Raw genomic sequence first — 19534 nt, 5'->3', positions numbered from 1 at the left:
AAACCTGAGTCGGATAAATGGCCTCCCTGGGGAACCAGGCTGCAGCCTTCTCTCCGTTACGTGGATGTCTCTCTCCGTCTGCTCTGTCTCATCACCATAGCACGGAAGTGAAGCATAAACAATTAAAAGCCCAGATTCTCTCCTGGCAGAGCTGGGCTCTGGGTCCCTTCCCCTGTTGTGCTGCTGGCTGCTTAAGTGGAATGAGCTTTGCCTTGAAGCAGCACAGACCTGCAAACCCAGCGCTGCCTGCTTGCCTCAGGGCACATCAGTGTTTGGAGACCAGCAAGTGCGCCCACTGCCCCAGCAGGTCCTCAGCATCAGCATCCCATCCAGGGGACCCTGCAGGGTGCTTGGGGTGCGCTGGGATGAGCAGCAGCCATAGGTGAGGATCAAACTGGGTGCAGGCAGGGAATGGGGCTGAGCAGGCAAACCCCACTGCAGACCCAGCAGCTCATGCGTGGTCTCCCATCTTGAGGAGTGGGTTATTTGGGGGTGCTGGCTGGCTTTTGGGCTCCTGGTGCTCAAAACCCCACAGGTAACAGGGAGCAGAACCCCATGCAGGCAGCAGGGATGAAGGACGAGGGAAGTGGCTCCTTTGGGTGGGTTCTGAAGTTTGAGGCAGGCAGGAGCTGCTGGTTGCTGTGGCAACAGTGATGATATGTATTTCTTTCCCCCTCCACATCCATCAGGGCTGTGGCCAGCTCTTGCACTGCGGACGGGTCTGCCCACCTCTGTCTGTCTGCCCAGGGCACCCCCAGCCCTTCTCCTTCCTGCCAGCATCCACTGGGTGCAGAGGACCAGGTGCACCACAGGACGAGGTCAGCCCCAGGCAGCTTGTCCCTTCCATCCTTCCCCATGGGGACCAGAGCCACAGAGAGTGGTGACAGCAGCCTGGCACGGAACGTATTTCTGCAGCACTTTAGCATTTGATGTTGCTTTTATTAGGGCTGATTCGGTGGGTACTGTTCGCAGCTGAGATTGCTGTGTAGGTCTACATCCAACCCAACTCTGCTCAGCTGGCTGCACCAAGGGGTGGTGGTACCACGGGTTTGGGGCACAGCCAAGCAGGGTCCTTGTCCCCGTTCAGCATCTTCCAGGGTGGTGTTAAGCAATGGGGTTAAGGGAGTGCCGTCTGCAGCATGCTTTCTGTGGGGAGCATTTTTTGCTCTGGGTTGGCATTTTCCCATCATTCCTGAGGGATCTTGGTGGGTAGCTGGATGCCGTAGCCTTGGATGGAGATGATGTGGCTGTGTCCAGCACACGGCTGTCTCCAACCAGCCACTTTGATGGCCGGTTGCACCTTACAGCAGAGGAGAGCTTCTCCATTATCACTGGGTCCATCCTGGTGAGATTGAATGTGGCAAGAGGTGCACGAAGTGATGCCCATCACCAGGATCTCACTCAGGCAGGGAATCAGCCTTATCCTGGGTGTCTGGAGCAAGACATGGATGTATTTGCTTTCCAAGCATCTCTTAGGGCCCTAGTGGTCGGTTTTCCATCCCTCAGAGGAACAGCCCATTTTAACACATCCCTTAGACTGCTGTCACATCACCTCACAGGGCTGGAGGCAGCAAGGTCCCAGAGGGCAAGGCTGGAGACGAACCACTTCTCCTCTGACAGCTTGGAGAGCATCCGTCACTGCTCCTGAGGCCATTTCAGCTCCATGTCTTTGCCTGAGTCCAGGCTGTGCAGGAACTACAATACCAAGTTCAGTTAAATGGGTTTGTCATTGAGTCTGGATGCGGGTTGGGTTTTTGCAGTTTGCTCCCAACTGGGGTGGGTTTTGCTGTTGGGTGCTGGCTGTTGAAAACAGTGACTGGCCAGAGGTATATCATGGATCATTCCTCTCCATCACCAGGGGAAAGGAGGAGGATGAGCTCAGCGTTAGTCTGCCTCTTTTGGGCCTTTGTGGCTCCAGCAGCAGAAAAAACGTTGCCTGGAAAGTTCTTTTGCCAAATGTCTGTTTTGCTTGAGGTGACCAAAACTTGGAAACTTTCAGCCAAAACCCAAACAGGGCGAAGGGTCAGGAAAGGAGAAAAAGACTTTTCCTTGCGGTTCTGTTGTGTTTTGCTTCAGAATTTGTTTTGACTCCTTCTTTCTTAGGCATCAAAATGAAACTGAGATTAAATCGACAGATCTGTTTTGCTTGCCTGTCATTGCCTCCCTCATCTGGAGTTTTTCATCTGAACTCCCCAAATTCTCTTATTCTGAGCACTTTTCCTTTAGCTGTAGGGAATAGCCCCCAGTGATTCCCAAAGAGCCAGGCAATGCCGATGGCTCTTCAAAGGGATGTGGGGGCTTCCCAAAGGGCAGACCAGAGGCTTCCTTTGCTCCCTTTGCCCATGACCTGGTTGAGTTTCTCCGTGCTTCATTTTGCCCCTTTGGCACTGAGGTTCCCACCCCAATCTTTATCCTGTGTGTGGCATCAGCCAAGCAAGGGGGTCAGTGTGAAGAATGAGGAGGAACAGGGTGGTTTTGGGGCCGTTCTAGTGATGGAGGCTAGGGCTGGGATGCTGATGTCCACCAAATCCTCCATCTTTTGACCTGCAGCCTGGGGAGGGTAATGGCAGGAGGAGGTACCCAGTGTCCACACCAAGCCAGGCTTTTCCTAACTTCCTTCACCCATCCCACAAAGGATGCTCCAGGTTTGTGGCTGGACTGGGGATGATCATATCCCGATTGCATCTATACCCTCCTCTCCTTGATAAATCCAAGCGGATGGGCAATGTTAACCAAACCAACAATCCAGACCCACCACCATCAAGCTTCCCACCAAACCCCTGATGTTTCCCTGACCTAACAAGCTGGGATGGGCTCACAAGGGTTTTTGGCAGTGCCACCTTCAGAGCCAGCCTTGCCTGGAGACAGGGTGATGCAACCAGAATGCAGGATCCAGCCTGAAGTCATTACAGTCAGCAGCATGTGCAGCCAAACTCAGTGCTACACATGTCCAAGCAGGGTGAGTTATGGCTGCTTGGGGAGCTCTAACTTGGTCTGTTGTGCATCTAAAAATCTCCACCCGAATGCAGCTTTTCTGCTGCTCTGTGTTTGCATTGAATACAGAGGGTACAGATCTGCAGTGTGAGGAGGATGCAGCCCTGCCCAGGGTTCCTCAGAGATTTTGTGCCTCCGCTTGTGTTTTCTTGGGCTTTTTCTCCTTTCCCTTTTTCCTTTTCCAAAGGTTGTCAGTGGTTCCTTCCAACCTGTTTTGCCTCCTGCCTGGAAGTGGCAGGCTCGTTTGTAATGCGCTATTTTTTGCACAGGGCTAGAGGAGCCTTTGTGGCGCGGTTGTGCCTTTGGGATGTGTGTGGGGAGGGCTGTCTGCTGGCACTCTGCAAGAGCAGGAGATGAAAAGAGGGACGTTAACATTTCCCGTTCCCTTTATGTGCATTTTCCATTATGTACATGACAGTTATCCAGTAAAATCATGGAAACCTGCCCCAACCAAAACATGACAGCTGGAGAGCAGGCAGCATCCTCCCTGCTCATTCCTTTCCCTTCGTTGAAGCTAGCTCTTCCCAAACCCTGCTCTGAGCAGGTTCCTGCAGGTTTTGCATCACCGTCCATCACTTTCCAGAAGATAGCAATGCTCCCAGTTTATAAGAAAAGCATAAACTCTATCCATGGAGCTGGAGTTTGCTCTTGATGCCTCCGAGTCTGACTTGGGAGGGAGGACTGTGTCCCAGGAGCAGCTTCCTGCCCCTTTGCTGCCCATCACTGCCGTGTTTGAGCCACCAAAGTGCCTGGTCCTAAATGAGGCCAAACACATCTCCTTTGGTCTGTCAGGCTGGGACAGTGGCATCAAAGCTGTCCTTTTCCACAGCAAAGCCCATCTCGCACATGATGGTCTGTGCTAGCAGGCACTGAAGCAGCAGGATGGGCAGGTACTGCCTGGCTACATCACTCACCTGCATCCTCCCTAGCTCCATTACAAGTGACAGATGGCAGGAGATGAGACTCCCTCTCCAGATGTTAATTTTCTTGCGAGCTGTAAATAACATCTCAGGGCAGCTTGTGCATTGTCTCCGGTGCGAAAGACCCATCAGCTTTGCCCTTGCTGGTGGGCAAAGAATTAAAGGGAAGGAAACCCAGCAGGAGGGAAATGTATGGGTATGCCTGGCTCTGCTTATTCTGTGCATCCTGTGGCCAGAGAGAGATGTTTCAGCATCCTGAAACAGTGGAAGATGTGCCTTTGGGTACCAGCTCCACCCGGCTGAGCCCTTTGAAGTTGATGGAGTTTAATTTTCTTGTGCCAGGGCTGGCATTTTGTGTTTAGCGACAACAGGGATAAAATAAACAAATCTGAGCAGCCCCATGACCAACGTGGGATGACGACAACAAGGCTAGCTGGAGAGGATCATAGCATTATGGTCCTTAGGTCTGCTCTCATCCTTCTCCACCTGGAAGGACCCAGCTCAGGGTCCCAGGAGATGCACAAGGATGGGAGCAGCCAAGACAGTCACGATGCGCCTTGCTTTGGCTGTGCTTTGGGCCAATGTTTCTCCTAGGGTTTTGGGGATGTGACGTTTGATTGTGGCCCATCCTTGTGTCCCATGTCACCATGACTTTGCACCATTACATGCAAAGTCGTGATTCAGTTCTTCAGCAGTACTCATTTTGCCTGCTTAAAGGCCAGGCACAGGACAGGACATGGCCTGGCATATCTTTTTCCCCCTTATTTGGATTAAAACCATGATATTTCAATGCAAAACAGGAGATGATGCCTTGCTGAATTTGCTCTACATTTGTAAGCTCCAAAAATATAAAGGTAGAGGAGAATCTGGCACAGGTGCCTGGAGCAACAAGCTAAATGGGAGCTGGCTCCATCCCTGTTTCCATGAATTTTGGAAACCTCATGACTGCCTCACCCCAACTTGGCCATGGGTACCTGCTCTTCTCAAGGTTTCCCAACTGGCTTGGGAATGGTTTCCCATTAATTTCCCAGTGTGAAACCACAGGAAAACCCAGATTTGGGCTTTTGCCCATAACGTTTTCCATACTTCTCTGTATTTTGCTTTCTTGGGCAATAGGAGACAAATGGATTGAGGGTTTTTTGTGGGTTTTTTTTTTTCAGGATTAAAAGGTTTGACCTTGTTTTTTCTTTTTAAATTCAGAACTTTTCTGAATGTGACTTCCAGAGACGTGACTTCCAGAACAATATTTCAGAGCCTGCAATAACCATTCCCTCTGCCCTGTGCCATCCCGGCCATCCCCAAACACTTCCCTCTCACTGTCTCTTTAATAAGAAGTTTCCCACTCTTCCTCCCAGTCCTCATTCTCCCTGCTGGTACACAGAGCGGTGCGGTCCATCCTTCCATCCCAGAATCTCCATCCGGAGCTGGGAATCCTGGCAGTGGGTGCGGGGAAGCCAGGCTTTCTCTTTGCTATGCACAGCACCCGCTTTCTGTCTGGCTGCAAAGAGCCAGAGCAGACTTTTTTGGCTGCATTACGTCATGTCAGAGGTCACATTAGCTGCTTTTTTCTCTTGATTAAGGATTCTAGCAGTAGGGGGGGTGGAGGGAAAGCAGACAGAGGAAGCGGGCAAGGCAGATATGCTTGCAATAAGCAGGTAAATGGGAATTTATGCACAGATAGCTAATTGGTGTGTCTAATATTCCACCCCCTGAGTACCGGCACTGTATTACTGCCTTCACAAATCACTCAAGGCAAGCCTAGTGCAATAACAACCAAGCCAGGAGAGCTGTGGAAAGAGTCAAGATGGAATTAAAAGTGGGTTTTATCGGGGCAATAAATGCCAGATAGGGAAAATAACAAACAGGTTGCTAATTGCTGCCATCTCCCCACTCCCTGAGGGAAATGTCTAGACGGAAACCGGCCCTGGGTCGCGCCAGCCCCAGCCCTTGCAGTCAGCTTATTGCGCTGGTCTTTTGGGGCCAGAAAGGCGCTGGGATGCAGGATGCTGTGCCCTGTGAAGGCTGCAGAGCCAAAGGCCATGCCAGCAGCAAAGGGAGGCAGGACGGGTGCTGCAGCTCTACCCTAAATCAGAGATGCTCCTATAGAAGTAGAAGCCAGACAGTCTGCAGCAGCTCTTATTAATAATTCAGTCCCAATTTGTCCCATCTAGGACAGCATGAAGACTAGCCAAGCCTCCCCTGCTTGCCGGCAGGGTTTGAGATACTGCCCTAAGTAGGCAGAACCTCCGGTCCCTGCCTGGTGCTGGTTGCAGCTATTGATCCTATGCCAGCAGGGTTTGGAGCTGGAAGCACCTCTCCTTCACTGCAGGGTGAGGAGCGATCGGATAGCCTTGGGAGAGGGATGCATCAGGAGAGCTCCCTCCCTCCCTTCAGCTCTGGCGTTTGGTTACCAGCATTGATCACTTGGGGACTTCCGCTTCTTGTTTCGTGGTGCATCACAGCTTGATGCAATTAGAGCTGGATCCTGCTCTCCGCTGTGTCAGTGGGAGCATGAAATAACCCCTGGTGAGTCAACACAGCTGAGGGATTCACGCTCATGCAAGCCTGGGTTTTGCACATGAGGTGGCTGGACTGAAAAGCTCCTTTTCCTCACCTCATCTGGCCATCCCAAAGTGCATCCCAGCACTTTCCTGTGCCCCCCCGAGCAGCCACTGCTGTAAAACAGAGCTAGACTTGGAGGGAAGAGCAAAGCACTGGGTCTTAAATGCCCTGCAAATTCTCTCTGAACTTTTCCTGAAGTATTTTCTTGCAGCTGTAATTGGATTTTTAATTTTAATTTTTCTTGCAGTTTTAATTGGATTTTGCCATTTGAAAAATGCATGAACCTCTGTAATGGAGGCTCCTATAGGAAGATAAAGATGCCTTTAAAAAATACAAAACAAAAAGCTGCCTGGTTACGTATTGACCTGAGAGACAAAATGAATCGGATGGAGCCAGCCTGGCCCCTTGGGAAAACTTGAGGCTGTTCATTATGTCCCAGGATGAGCTCAGTGGCTGGTTAACTCCATCCTCACCGCTTGTGAGTGCCTACGAGCCAGCAGTGCTCATCTGCTCAAGTGAAGCCTTCAATGGAGACACCGCATGGCAGGTTTGCCATAAAAATATGGACTGCAGGGTTTTCTCCTCTTATATGGTAGGAAGAGTTTAAAAAGCTGAACAGACGAAGGCTTTAATAATAGTTTTAGTAATTTTCTTGCGATCTCAGCTTTCTTACTTCATTTCTAAGCCCTGGACCGTTAGATCAGTCTGTCCCTCTCTTCTGCCCCTCCATCTGAGCTAAGAAATGGAAAACAAAGAGGGAGAAGGCAGTGGATCCCTTTGTAGTTACCAGGAGCTTGGGGTTTGTATGAGCTCCCTTGAAAGGGGGTTGACTTATAGGTGTAGTGGCAATATAGAAGAGGTTAAGACCTACCAGTCCTGCTGAAATCAGGTCAGTACTGAGCAAAGGGTTTAGTGCTTGTGATGTGCTCCTGTTGAGGAGTTGGGACTATCTGGAGAGCTCAGGGGAGGTTTCCATTAGCTGTTGGCATGGGATGGAAGAGGGCTGGAGATCTCCATCCCCACAGCAGGACCCCAACAGTAAAGCAGCACTTTCATACTTCCCTATCTGAAGGGAAGTAAGAAAGCCTAAATCCCACCAAGGAGGGGATCCCTCAGCCAAGCTTTGAGTTCTCAGGGGCACCAAAGAAGTGAGGAATGTGCTTGCAAAAGAACATAAATCCCCCAGCAAAAGCTGAATTTTGGGAAACAGACCTTCTTTTCCAGAAATCTTGCCCAAATAACGCTTTTTCACAGTTAAACCACAAGCAACGCAGATTTCCCCCTGCATCCAGGACACAGCTTCCTTTGGCCCAAAACATGCTTCTGCTCAGAGTCTGCTACCTACTTTTTATTGAGGAGGAAGAGCGTGTTTTCCACACAGGAATGCAAGAAAGAAAGGAATAAGAGTGTCAAATCCTTCATCTGCTTCCAGCTCACCCATCACTGCACGAGAGAGGACATGGACTCAAGAAACAGAACAGGCTTCTTGCAACAGCAGCTACTGTCCATACAGTTACAGGTGTCACATTTACAACTCCCAGACAGACCCACCTCTGTTCAGGCGCATTTCTGGTGTTCTGTAAACTTATTCTCATTTCCAGCCTAATTTATAAGCAGTTTGTCCCACTTGTTCCCCTGCCAAAGCGGTTCATTAACCAGATCCCCACTCAAACCTTGCCTGGTTCTGATTTTGCCTCCTATTTGTGCTGAAACCATCAGGTGCCACAGGTTTTGCTGAGAGTTCACCCTTTTTTGGCTAAACTGGCCCTGAGCATTGAAAATTGCAGCAAAAGCCCTTGTGCCGGCTCCTTGCTCAAGGAAAGCCAGGCCAGAGTTGCTGTTGGCATTCCTAAAAAGCCAAGTTCTTCCTTGCAAATCAGGTTATTCCAGCTTCTTGTGGATTAGATGGAGCTGATAAAGTTGGCATTACAAACCATTCGCAGGTATTATCCCTTCCTTTGTCAGTTCTGGCCAAATCACAAGAGATCTGCAACGAAATCTGGTTGCTCTTTCCCCCTGCCTCCTGCCAGCTCTTCTTGCCAGTTGGACCACTTGCCCGGTCATCCTCCCAGGAGTCAGCTTGGCAAAAATCCGTAAGTAACATATTCCAAGCCAGATCCAATGTGGACTCTTTGCCCCAACCCAGACCAGACCCTTGCGTCTCAAGATCTATAAACCACCCCTTGCCATCATCATCTTTCCAGCCCCATCCCAAAACACCCACCCCCAGGTCAGCTTGGATGTGCACTAAAACCTGATGGTGTGCACTAAAACATGATGTAGAGGTTGTAGCTATCCTCAAAAGTCCCTCTGTGCTTGGGGGTGCCGATGCTCAGAGAGCTCCGGCTGTCTCCACAACCCGGGATGTCTTTCCTTGCTCATGCAGCAGTGGCAGAAGGAATCTTCCAGCAGATGTGCAACCTTTTATCAGCTCAGATAAGATGAGAGGAGCGCCGTGCTCCTGCAAATAACACCATTTGTCCAGTGGGCTCATCACAGGATGGAAGACACCACAGGAGGTAACTAAGGAGCAGTGCGAGAGGATCTGTTTAATTCCTCCCACCTCCAAGCATCCCCAGCCTCCTCCTCCAGCTGTGATGAATCCGTAGGGAAGGATCCAGCCTTATTTTGTGGCTTCCAGGGTGGCGTTTCAGTCCAGCAAAGATTTATGGCAGGAGAAGAGTGATTAGATTGAGCCCCCTCTATGCGTTGAGGGGGTTTCCACTTTGCAAGGAAATAAACTCAAGCAGTTAACTGGGGAATTAAGATTTAGAGCAAGCTATGAGCAGCAGGCATGTATAGAGGAGACAGCTGTTAAATTTAGGATGTGACAAAGTCATGCGAGCACTAACTGGATTACTTGCATTTATTTGGGAATACTTATGTCTTTTATTATGCAACGTATAGATCACCATAATTCTGCTTTTCACTCCGACGGCGCGTCTCCTTCAAGCATCTTAGAGAGCATTACAAACAATTAAGCCTGCTGTGACTCTGTGCAGCGCTCAGCGTTACATCCGCTTTGTGGGTATCGAGTACGTTTCAGATTGGAGATGGCTTAATTAATGTGATTGATTTTTAACTCTTTCTGCACCGAAGCCGCAAGCTGCTGCTCTTCCTGGGCTGGTCTTGGAGTCCACGGAGATGAAGTGGTCCAGAAGTCTCTGGAGTGAGTTTTCCAGGGAGGCAAATCCATTCATCCCCCAGGGATGGTGATTTTGACCCATTTTGGTGAAAAAATGAGGAGGTGATGACTGCTGGAGAGGGGAACATGACCTGGGTAGTGGCTACACGGATGCTGTTCCAGCATAACCTCCCACTCTGCAAACACCTTTGTGTGCCCGCAGGACCCTTGGAAGTGGCACAAGCTGCTTTTCAGTAATTCCAGCCTCCTTCCCTGTCAAGAAATGGCAGATAACCACCTCCAGCTGCACCTCCAAGGAGGAGTTTAGGGAGGCACTGTTTAATCTTGCCTGCTGAGTTTGGTTCAGATGCTCCCAGACGTTATTAATCCTTCGTATCAGGCCAGCAGGGACCAGCAGCCTACTCTGTAAATGTGCTGCAGTATGGGAGGAACAGTCCCTTCCCTGAGCAGTTTTCAGTCCAAGGAGACGGTGGAGGGATAAATGGATGGAGGATCTTCAGGATCCAACATCCAGACCACCAACAAGCTCCTGTGGAAGATGCCAGCCAAGGTTTCAACAACCTTGGAGGGTCAGCATCTTACTTTGAATCCTCAGGTGCCACCTCCTTGGCACTGGGGTGGCTCCCACTGAGCTCATTTGTGCCAAACCCAGGAGCAGTTCATGCCTCCTCTCCCGTCAGTTTGCTGCACTGAGCATCGCTGGTCCTCCTGGGTGAGCTGAGCTGAGCTATGGGGATGGGGCTGTACCATGCTTGTCCACTCCTCCAGCCCTGCATGAGTGTTCAGCAGAGTGAGTGCTGGACCCAGGGTGGGTGTAAAAAGCGTTTAAACCCAATTTTTGGTTGCATCTGTCACAGGGGACCTGCAAGACCTGTAATAGCATCGCCACCACCCCACTGCCACCTTCAATAGCTCTCTGAGAACAGGTTGTCTCTGCTCCCTCAGCTACTCTAAAGCAGGCAATTTAGACACATAAGGCACTTATTAGAGCAAAGGCAACTTGTCAGCACTTGAAAAGAGTTGACAGGTCGGCTCCAGGAACAGGGACCAGGCGTCTTACCCGGGCTCAAAGAGGTGACGGCACGCAGGCGTGCGCGCACCCGGCTCCGTATCCCCCGGCTTGTGCCGCACGATGCAACGGCAGGCGCATTACTAGCCCTATTTTCCATTTATAGGAGCTTGTCAGAAATGGCACTCCTCTCCGAGCAGATGTCGAAAAATTAGAGGGAATTCAGAGAGTGGCAGAGAAAAAAGAATGATTAAAGGAGATGGAGGGCCTGGTTTTGGAGGGAAAAGAAATCAGCGGAGCTATTTATAACGCTGCCTGCACAAGGGTGGGTAGGAACAGGCATTTATAAAGTGCCTCCATAGCTTCCAAGCGGAAGGGGCAAACCAGCCTCAAAAAGGATGCTTGCAGGAGCACTGCGGAGGGGCCGGATGGGAGAGTGTAGATCCTGAGTGGTGGAACACTGTCCAACATGAGCGTCTGGGGAATTGCCGGTAAGGGGTGAGTGCAGGGACAGTCACACATCCAGATGAAAAACAACATCCTGGTAACAGAACCACGGACCCACTGAATCGCAGAATCCATAGGGTTGGAGGGATCTTTGGAGATCGTCTTGTCCAGCCTCCCTGCTAAGCTGTGCTAAGGGGTGGTAGAGGTGGTACTGATGGCAAGACCCCACTCCTACCTCTGCTCTTGGTGACACTTGCATTTACTTCCATGCAAAACATGGTGGGGGTGGAAACGTTCACTTTTTCATCCCAAACAAATTCTTCTTTTTTTCGTTAAAAAGCAACCAACAACAGCTTTAAATTCCGGTCTTCAGGCCCAGGGGCTTGCGGGAGATGCATACAGAGGTTGTCTGTCAGGTAGGGATGTGTGGAGGGTACCAGCCTGTTTTGGGTTGATGCATCCCCAGGAGAGCATCCTGCCCCTATTTCCAGACAACCTGGGTGATTTGCAGGCTGAGAAGCAGCTCATAAACATGTTGTAGCATCACCAGTTCCCCAGTGAGCCCCAGCTACTGGTGGTGGCTCCTCCGCCACAGTGAGTCGGAGCAAAGGGGTTTCATGGGGGGAGTTTGTGCTTCTCTGTGCCTTGGTCTTCTAGGGAAGCTGCCTAACGCGGTCCTTGTCTCTCTGGTTGCCTTGCAGGACCTCTCACTCCAGGGCCAAGGCAGAGGCGGCTGTGACTGCAGCACAGAAAGCTCAGGAGGAAGCGCGGATCGCCAGGATCACTGCCAAAGAGTTTTCGCCTTCCTTCCAGCACAGGGAGAACGGTCAGTGCACGTCCCTGCGCCGGCCGGCACCGTGGATGGGGCTTTGGCACTGTACCACTCTCTGCCCCACTCGGCCCCGCAGAGACCCAAACCCTCCTAAGAATGACCCAAGACACCCTCAGTCTGTGCCTGCAGTCCCTGGTCCTAACTGGGACTCTCTGGGTGGGAAACGGCCCCAAAACACCCGTTTTCAGGGGTTTTAGCATGAGGCTTTTCATACCCAGTACTTCCACCCTGTGCAGTCCTGTTGTTACAGGAATCTCCTCTTTTCACACCAAAACACACCCATTTTTTAATTCACAGTCTTCGATGGTTGCACAGGAAAATCCCAAATGCAAAGACAAATGTTCCAAAGGTGGTCACTGATTTTACCCCCGTGGCTTTTATGGTTCCTGATTTCCCATGCATGGGTAGCTAATCCTTCACCTAACTGTACAGATCAGTTGCAATGGTGTTGGAGAAGTGTGTGTTTGAGGTGTGCCTGACAGCTCTTCCTTACCTCCATCATCTTCGACATTTCTTGCTGGTTTGGCCTTATTTTCACTCATTGACAAGAGGCTCAGGCTCAGCAAAGGCTCAGGGAGGAGGAAGCCAAAGCAAAGTCATGGGGTCCGCGGCCAGTGGGTACAGAGGGTGGATTCGCCCCATGAAGGCTGTGCCTACCCAGGAGTAAGAGGGGCTGCTGCAAGTGGGAGTGGAAAGCTCCAAGTCCCTACAGCAATGATTAACATAGTAATTAATCCATGTGAATGGCTTTATTCAGAAGTTTTCCTGCACGGAACCCTCATTAGGAGGCGTCTATCATTATTTTCTCCCCCTTCCAGCTCTCTAACTGAAGATTACTCATTCGGTTTAATTGCTCAAGGGCCTGGTGCTGGTGACTCATGTTGGTGCCATTCCCTCAGGCCGGGGAAAAGGGCTCATTGCATCCTTTGGACCTGCCAGCCCATGCACAAGTCCTCACCTCACCACGGTGGCTGAGAGCATCCCATGGCTCAGCAGCGATGAGCCAGACAGGGGTTGAGGTCTGGCTCCAGCCACGAACCTGCCTGAGCTGCGTGTTAGGGGTGGAAAACCCTCCTCCAGGACACGTCCAGATGCAGATGGGCATTTGAGGGGCTCGAGCATCCCCCTGGCAGAGGATGCAGAGCCCTATGCATCTTTGTGCTCGCTGGCGGAAGGCACAGCTCTGTTCAAACACCCCTTGGCATTTCTCCTCCTGCAGAGGTCCAATTTGTGTATCAAGACCTGAGATTTTTCACAGGGCTGCATGGTCCCAGGGGCTTCTTCAGCCCTGAAATATTCCTCATCTCCATTTCCTCTTGCCAAGAGACTTTTTGCTGGTTTTAAATCACCTCTTGGAAAGATATTTTTAGGTAATACATTTTTTACTAGCTTCCAGACAGGGACATGGTGCTTGACTTGTGCTGGGGCTTGTGTTTCTGATGCTCGTGTCTAGGTGGGTTGTGTGTGAGTGAAGAAGGGGGGGAAGGAGTTTCCACTTAGAGTGCATTAAAAAACAAACACACCATCCAAGATGAGTTGGGAAACCTGGAAGCATCCAAGACCAACTCAGGCAGATAATAGCTGCGAGCAGCCACATCACCCCACAGACCCCATAACCTCAGGCTGGGGGAGCTGCAGCAGGGATGGGATGACACCACACTGCATGGCCTTGCAGGGGCTTTATATGCCCACCTTGCACAGTGCTGCAGGCACCGCCTGCCGTCCTCCTTGCTCAGCATCATGGGTGCTGGATGTGCCCACCTTGCACAGTGTCATGGGTGCTGGACGAGCTCCCCTTGCTCAGTATCATGGGTGCTGGATGTACCCACGTTGCACAGCACCATGGGTGCTGGACATGCCCATCTTGCAAGGTTCTGTGGGTGCTGTGTGCCTCTCACCCTCACAGCATCACAGGGCATTTGATGCCCACCTCACTGTCTGCCCCGCAGGCATCCTGGTCCAGATCATCCCTGCAGCACAGCCCCTGTTTGAACAGACACAGACTCCAAACCTGCAGGCAGTGGCTCCAGCAGCCCCATACATGCCACAGCAGTGCTGCAAGGCTTTCAGCTGTACAAAACAGAAATAACCTTGCTCTCCCTGCGTTCCCTGTGGTTTTCCATCTCTGTTTGTGGTGGGGATCATCCGCATCCCCATCGTGCTCCCCATGGTTGTGCATCCCCGGTCCTGGCTCTGCCAGGTGCCAGCAGGGTCAGCCCGTGGGCTGTATGATGCTGGTGAAGTGACTCCCCAGGGAGCTCAGCACAGCTCCCAGATCCCATACATGGGTCCTCAGGGGCATGTGTCTCACTCTGAAGATGCTGTGGCCAGGTGCGGCTGCCTCAGTCCTGCTGGAGATCCAGATCTGGTGCTCTGCATCCTCCTTCGTGCTCTCACAACCGTTCTTCCAGGAACATCACGTGCTCTGTGGCTAATTTTAGCTCAGAATAATTGTTGCACATCCTCGGGTGTCAGAAGCTGGCAAGACGGCACCGTGCATCTGTCGAGTTCCTCCGCAAGGAAATGCCTGCATCCCTGTAGAGCTCCGAGGTTGGAGGGGCAGCTGTGCCATAGCGCTGCCAGCCATGGCTGCAGAAGTCAGGGAATTAACCCATGGAGAAGTAGACTTAGTTCAGCTCATTGCGGTTGTGGGTGGGAAAGATTTAGGATGTGAAGGTGCTTGATAGCATGGTCCCTCGCGCAGGTCTTGAGGGTGAGGATGCTGGAGCATCATTGAGCTCTCCTGCCTCCATCATCGGACTCAGAGGACCAGGGGTCGGTGCAGAAGCACAGGAGCAGTGGGTGTTTTGTGGCTGGTTGTGCTATTGGAGATCAGCTTTGGGGTCGTTTGAGTTGGTGGGAAGCTTTCAAATCCCTGCAATTCCAGCAAGAGTCCTGGAGACCTGAACTGGGGAAGATCAGTCAAAGTTTGGGACACCCCAAGTCTCGGGTGAGCCCATTTCAGTAGCTGGCTTTACAGCTTTCTCATAGGAAGCCATTTATCCCCTCCCTGCCTCAGTTTCTCATCTGTGATGTTAGAGGGCGGCTGGAACAGGAACTTCTGAACAACACCCACACAAGCAAGTCTCTGTTTTCGCCCCGACACAGTTATTCTGCATGAAGGCAGAGGGGGTGAGCTGCACCTTGGTCCTTCATAGCAATTTCCCACTAGTACAGGAGCTGCCTGGGGGCTCCAGATAAATCCCTGGAGGTTCAGTCACCTGCAGATAAACAGGAATGCGGGGAACAAATAAGAGTGAAATAGGAGTATTGTCCGCAAACTGAGTTTTTCTGTAGCAAATAGTACCAAAAACTTGACAGTCATTAGGAAACGATTTCCCATTGAGAAATTGCCTCAGTAGGAAATTTCCAAGCAGCCTTGTTACTGTTTACCTCCTCTGCAAGTGGTTCCATGGGGACATCCATCCGCACACTCCGAACATTCCCTCTGTGTATCCAGACCATGGCGTGGTGGGAGATGGGGACAGCTGAGGGCAAAGGCTCATGCCAGCAGTAGCAGCAGCAGCCCAAGAAGATGCGATAGAGAAAATTGCTTAGCAGAACTGTGGAGAGCTTCTGAGCATTTACTTTCAAACCATGGTAATAAACTGAGATCTTCCTTTTAGAGATTCATTTCTTGCCAAGCCATAGCAATTGCAATTAGATGCATTTCAGGGGCATTAGGCAGTTAATGTATTTATCAAATTGTTCACGTAATTTAGCATGGCTTTAGCTGGAACAACTGTGCCTTGAGAGGGTAAAAGAAGAATTAATGCTATTAGTTCGTACCCCCTTGAAATACTTCAGTATAAGCAATGTGTTTAATGCCAGATGCTCACCTCCTGCAGAAACCACTCTCCAAGTCCCTGTCTCCAGGGAGATGCTATCTTAGGGGTGCTCTGGGCTCAAAAAGGATGAAATGCGTTCTGTACTGATTATGGTATATATTGAACACACATAGCACTGAATGTGCTACCTTGCTCCTGCCTGAGAGGCACATGTGCTTTCCATCACATCCAGCAAGGAGGGCTGCATGGGGAGACATCCATGTCCTCCTCATGTGTCCGGGGCAGGAAAGCTGTTTGATATATGGCTTGTGGGGGATTTTATGGGAGGATTTATTTTAATGGGAGGCTCGCACATCTGCGCTGATGAGGCCATCTCCCAGTGTAAACGTGGAGGTGAGATTCTCTTTACCTCCCAGCCACAAAGCCAACGTGTTTCCCATCCAGGGAGAGGTGTGAAGGCTGTGGGCAGTGAGCTGGGCACGGAGTGATCCCCGCAGCACCCAGCACACACATGAACGCAGGGCACAGGGTGAGCCATGGGTTCATCTCCCATTTCCCCTCTTAAGCTTGCAAGGGAACTGATGGGAAAAGGTGGTCTCCAAGAATCACCTTAACATACTTGGTGGGCTTAGAGTGACTGCTTAGTGGGGAGCAGCACAGGCTGCTTTCAAGCAGGGCTGCAAGCTGCCCATCCCTGCATCCTGCCAGGGAAAGCAGGGCTATAGGCAGAGCAGGGGCAGGGCACAAGGCTCCCAACAGCTCTGCATCATAAGCAGCTTCCCCACCTTGCTGGGGCTGTGGTCCTCCATGCACATCCCCAAGCAAGCAGAGGTGGTGAGAACTGTGGAGGCTAAAGGAGCTAAAGGTGTTTCCTAAAAGGCTGGGTAGCCCTTAGGTTAACAGCAGTGGAGAATCACACTGTTAGTGCAGAGTGCCTCTGTCTTGACAATGCCGGCAGCTGATGCTGAACTGTTTCCCATGCTGCAGAGCACCATGCTGCTCTGTGGATGCTGGGGTGACAGCAGGATTGGTGTAAAACCAACAATGCCTCTTCTCTCAGGCTAGCAGCAGAAGCTGTTTATTGAGCTACGCTGCTGCTGTCCTGATCTTGCCTTGCAGTTCTCCTGCTGTCCAACACTCCCAGCCCTATTCTTTGCCATGAAAAACATGGTGGGTGCCCGCAGAATAGAAATAATCCTGTTGCATTTCTCTCTCCCTCTCTTTTCCCTCTTGACAACTACACAAAAAGGGCTCGAATGCCAGAGACCGAAGCGCCAGAACTCGAGCGATGACATTGAGGTCCTCTCCACCGGGACGCCTCTTCAACAAGAGAGCCCCGAGCTGTACCGCAAAGGGACCACCCCGTCCGACCTGACTCCGGATGACAGCCCGCTGCAGAGCTTCCCTGCCAGTCCCTCCTCCACGCCGCCCCTGGGTCCTTCCTGCAGGAACAAGAGCGCTCACTTCTCCAGGCAGGTCTCGGTGGATGAAGAGAGGGGTGGGGAGATCCAGATGTTGCTGGAGGGACGTGGCGGGGATTACTTGCGACCCAACAGCTGGAGCGAAGAGAAGGTCGGTGGGACTCGCGGCATGAGAAGCGGGACACTGCGCAGCGGGCAGATGGGGTCAGCCTCGGTCCCTGAAGACTACCGAGGTCGGAGTGGAGGACACAAGCATTCGGCCTCCAACCACAAGCAAAGAGAGAGGTGGACAGATTCCCCAGCCACAGTTTCATGGACTTCCCACCACAGGTCCCACAACCACAGCTCAGGGAGCTCCAAACTGCTTGAGCTAGAAGAGGAGAAGATGAGCAACTATGAGATGGAGATGAAGCCCCTCATGAGGATGGATTCTTATATGCAAGAGATTCATACCCAAAAAAGACACTATAGCAAAGGAGGATCCTGCAGGAGCATGGCTGATGACCACCGTGGGGAAGACCGGGGCTACGGGGTTCAGAGACTGAGGTCTAAGTCCCAGAACAAAGAGAATTTCAGGCCAGCTTCCTCTGCCGAGCCCACGGTGCAGAAACTGGAAAACCTGAGATTTGGGGACAAAGCTGAACCTCGGCTACTAAGGTGGGACTTAACCTTCTCCCCTCCACAGAAATCTTTACCTGTTGCACTAGAATCTGAAGAAGACAATGGGGATGCGCTCAAATCCAGTACGGTAAGTAGGTGAAACTGTGCGTTGACATCAACCTGATGCAGAGCTGTCGTGGTGGTGCGGTGGTGCCTAAAGGGGTGCTCAGCCAGCGGAGCTGACCCCAAAGTTGTAGTGGGTTTGTGCCTTGAATCCCTGCTCACCTCTTCTCCCATCCTGCATAATGGTGTGTGCTGGAAGGGTTTTCTCTGCAGAACATCTTGGTGGGAGCTGCAGGAAAGGTGCTGGTGATGCTTCCTGGTGGTTTGGTTATGGCAACAGAACTTTGTGCTGGTCCAAGTGCTTGGCATGACCCTGTTGCAACATCAGTGCTTAAATCCTGGTATCCGGGCACTGTGTGAACCTCCCGTGGCTCGCTGCACGATGGCATTGCCTGCCGAAGCAGAGGCCTTGTCCCTGTGTTGTACTCGAGGCCTGACCCAGGTGAAGGAGAGAACTATGGCCACAGGGCAGGGGACATTGCAAAGTGGTTGTGCTCCTGAGCTGGTCGCTGCTTGGGTTTCCTGTACTGATCTGCGTGGTGCAATGAAGCTCAGAGGTTTTTGGTGTGTGGACGTGAGCCAGGAGGGGTGATGCAATGCGAAAGGGTCTTGGCAAACTGCAGACAAGAGGGTGCAATATGGGAAGGACACCAAGGCAGGGAAAGCAATGCACAAGTACAGCAAGGGTAGTGGGCTGCAGATCAGGGTGATAGAGGAGATTACAGCCAAACATCAGTCTATACATCTATATCTATATCTATATCTATATCTATATATAGATATCTATAGATATCTATATATAGATATAGATATATAGCTATATTATTTACATCTATATCTACATCTCTACAATCTATATACTATACTATCACTCCATGGTGAAGAGCACAGGCACACTTTCTAAGCACGGGCATAGCTGGTGGGACTCAGAGGGTAACCATTGTGAGAAATGGAGTCCTGAGCTTCTTGCTTTGGGATAGACAAGGACATGTTGGGCATCACCAACTGGCTGCTGGAGGTGTTCAGTGTAGGGAAGAGGAGGCAGAGCAATCTTCAGACGCATAAAGCAGCTGCTGAAAAGTGGAAGGGAATAAACCATTCTCAATGAACAGTATTACAGGCTTGCATTACAGGCAGTGGTTACCCGTTAGCCATTACTAGTGAGCTGAGACCTCACCTGGAGCATTGTGTGCAGTTCTGGTGTCCTCAGCATATGAAGGACATGGAACTGCTGGAACAAGTCCAGAGGAGGCCACGAGGATGATCAGGGGCTGGAGCACCTCCCATATGAAGACAGGCTGAGGAAGTTGGGGCTGTTCAGCCTGGAGAAGAGAAGGCTGCGTGGAGACCTCAGAGCAGTTTCCAGTGTCTGAAGGGGGCCTATAGGGATGCTGGGGAGGGACTCTTCATCAGGGACAGGACAAGGGGTAATGGGTTCAGACTGAAACAGGGGAAGTTTAGATTGGATCTAAGGAGGAAATTCTTTACTGTGAGGGCGGTGAGGCACTGGAATGGGTTGCCCAGGGAGGTTGTGAGTGCTCCATCCCTGGCGGTGTTCAAGGCCAGGCTGGACAGAGCCTTGGGTGGGATGGTTTAGTGTGAGGTGTCCCTGCCTATGGCAGGGGGTTGGAACTGGATGGTCCTAAGGTCCTTTCCAACCCTGACTATTCTATGATTCTATGACAATAAATCG

The 19534-nt window shown here is 51.3% G+C and overlaps 1 protein-coding gene across 1 annotated transcript in view; it reads left to right on the top strand.

Annotated features, from left to right (window-relative positions):
* The window catches only part of JPH3 (junctophilin 3), a 56487-nt gene that overhangs the window by 24993 nt on the left and 11960 nt on the right, over positions 1-19534 (top strand). Inside the window, exons 3-4 of the mRNA XM_065661943.1 lie at positions 11779-11903; positions 16947-17866. Of these exons, the coding sequence (XP_065518015.1) occupies positions 11779-11903; positions 16947-17866 (1045 nt within the window). The remainder of the gene's footprint in view (positions 1-11778; positions 11904-16946; positions 17867-19534) is intronic.

This window comes from Lathamus discolor, chromosome Z (genome assembly GCF_037157495.1).
Source record: "Lathamus discolor isolate bLatDis1 chromosome Z, bLatDis1.hap1, whole genome shotgun sequence".
In the NCBI taxonomy this organism is placed as follows: domain Eukaryota; kingdom Metazoa; phylum Chordata; class Aves; order Psittaciformes; family Psittacidae; genus Lathamus; species Lathamus discolor.
This window is presented reverse-complemented; position numbering and strand designations above follow the sequence as displayed.